General features: G+C 51.3%; 1 protein-coding gene across 1 annotated transcript in view; it reads left to right on the forward strand.

The window, feature by feature from the left end:
- Window positions 1–2,500, forward strand: part of pkd1a (polycystic kidney disease 1a) — a 78,267-nt gene that overhangs the window by 66,047 nt on the left and 9,720 nt on the right. Inside the window, exon 42 of the mRNA XM_062535783.1 lies at window positions 1,368–1,498. Within this exon, the coding sequence (XP_062391767.1) occupies window positions 1,368–1,498 (131 nt within the window). The remainder of the gene's footprint in view (window positions 1–1,367; window positions 1,499–2,500) is intronic.

Raw genomic sequence — 2,500 nt, forward strand, 5'->3', positions numbered from 1 at the left:
CATGAAATTGTGAAGTATTTGGGGAGTTCATCATTAACAATACATAATATCATTAAAATATAATTTGATATAGATTAATCAACATTAGAGTGGTGAGGTGAACGGTGAGATCTGTCAACACGTGCCATTCTTTTGGAAATCATGGACTCCTCCGGGCTAAAGAGGAGAGGGACTATCCAACTATCCAGCTTATCCAACTTGTTATTGTGTTCAGAGATTCGTATATTATAACATTCTGTTCTTGCATTTTACGTCTCAACTTTTAGTGATTTGGGGTTGTAGTCGGAAGAATAGTTAGTGCCATTGAGAATTCTGCTCAAGGTTGTGTGATGAGGCTGCCTCGATAACAACTTGTTATCTTTTGCAAAAACAGAAGGTCATGAGCCAAGCAGCAATAAGGCAGTTACAAATCAATACAGGCACGGTTTCCCTAGAGGAACAGAGTTCTTTAGGTCTTTTCTCTCTCTCTCCCCCGCGCACACGCAGCCTACTCACATATTTATTCATCAGTGAAATGCCACATAATCTCTATTGGATGGCTTAGTCACAGACTTCTCATAAATCTGATTGCATTCTTATATATGGAACATCACAGATCCATGGGACCCTGCCAGACAATCCTAAATAAACACAAACAGGAATAGTCTTCTATTTAAGTCCACCATAAGGAACATTTTGTCAAAATGAGTCTATAAGTGAGCTCTAAATGTGTAGGCTACCAGTTCAATGTGCTACACATGATATATACTACAGCAGTACACTTTTCTGTATGCTGAAATGGTATTCATGGCATTAATAATTTTTTGCTTTCCGCAAAGTGGGAATATTTCATGTAAAATTGAAACGAATAATGATTGCAGCAAAGAAATGAATATTAAACGTTCCCCTTGAGATGTCCATGTGATGCATATCATAGTAGATCAATACTGGCATGACTGATGCTTCTGCATTGAACCACAGAGCTCAGCTATGACTAGCGTATGAAGTGGAGAGACTTGTGGCGCATCTCTTGCTGCAGTAGTGTGTGTTGTGTTGGGTGCTGGCTGTGTGCTCTGTCCCTATCTCCCCTCTCCAGCCCTGTGCGCTGCCCCTGGCATTAGCGTCTGATCTGGTAGCGCTCCTCCTCCCTCTCCAGCTGCTGCAGAGAGCAGAGAGCGCGCTGGACTCTGGAGCCTCTCAAATGGCCCCTCTCAGTGTCCTGTGTCTCCGCTGTGCCGCTGCGCTCCTGGACAATGACCAGTGTTTACAAGTGGACCCACGCAGCGGTGCAGCAGAGAGTCCGGTTGGGTGGCCGGCCCCATGCCTGCCATGTGTTAACTGCCCTCTCTCCCTCTCCCTCTCTCTCCCTCTCTCTCTCTCTCGTGTAGTCGTGAGGACGTGTGGCCGTGGCTGGCCGACTCGTTGCTGCCGCAGCTGCTGGACGGCCCCGCCCTGATGAGCGCCACGGGCAGCGTGCTCCTGGGGCCACCTCGCCTCCGCCAGCTCCGCAGCCCCGCAGGTGAGCACAGGTGCACACTGACCACGCAGCAGAGGACGAGGAGGCACAAGAATGGAGAGAAGGAGGAGTGGAGGAGAAGGGAGGGAGCGAGGGAGGAAGAGGAGGAGGAGAAAGGAGTGAGGGAGAGGGGGAGTGGAGGAGAGAGGGAACAGATTGACGTGTGAGGAGGGGTGGACAGTGACCAAGCAGCAGAGGACGAGGAGGAACAAGAAAGGAGAGAAGGAGGAGTGGAAGAGGAGGAGAAGGGAGGGAGGGAGGAAGAGGGGGATAGGAAGAGGAGTAGAAAGGAGGGAGGAAGAGGGGGAATGGAGGAGGGGTAGAAGGGAGGGAGAGGGGAGTGGAGGAGGAGTAGAAGGGAGGGAGGGAGGGAGAGGGGGAGTGGAGGAGGAGTAGAGGGTAGGGAGGGAGGGAGAGGGGGAGTGGAGGAGGAGTAGAAAGGAGGGAGGAAGAGGGGGAGTGGAGGAGGAGTAGAAGGGAGGGAGGGAGGGAGGGAGAGGGGGAGTGGAGGAGGAGTAGAGGGTAGGGAGGGAGGGAGAGGGGGAGTGGAGGAGAGAGGGAACAGATTGACGTGCGAGGAGGGGAAGAGGAGAACTCCTCTCCCGTCTGACAGGAAAGAACAATAGAGCCAAGTAGGACACAGTCCCCGGGGAGGGGGAGTGTGTGTGTGTGTGTGTGTGTGTGTGTGTGTGTGTGTGTGTGTGTGTGTGTGTGTGTGTGTGTGTGTGTGTGTGTGTGTGTGTGTGTGTGTGTGTACTGTAGCTGTGTGTGCATGTAGAAGCAGAGCTCACCAAAGCCACAGCGCGCCAACTCAAAGGCTGTTTGACTGACAGGCAACCTTTGGCTATAGCATGCTCGTCTCCCCCGCCTGCCTTTGCATACTGTAATGCTGGGCAAGAGAAGAGAGAGCCGCGTCTGGATAGGCTGCATGTCAACAGCGATGTCAGATCCTCTGTGCCCATGATGGTGAAAAGAACAGAATTGATTGTGCGCTGCCCTTTGTAC

Source organism: Sardina pilchardus, chromosome 1, assembly GCF_963854185.1.
Source record: "Sardina pilchardus chromosome 1, fSarPil1.1, whole genome shotgun sequence".
Taxonomy (NCBI): domain Eukaryota; kingdom Metazoa; phylum Chordata; class Actinopteri; order Clupeiformes; family Clupeidae; genus Sardina; species Sardina pilchardus.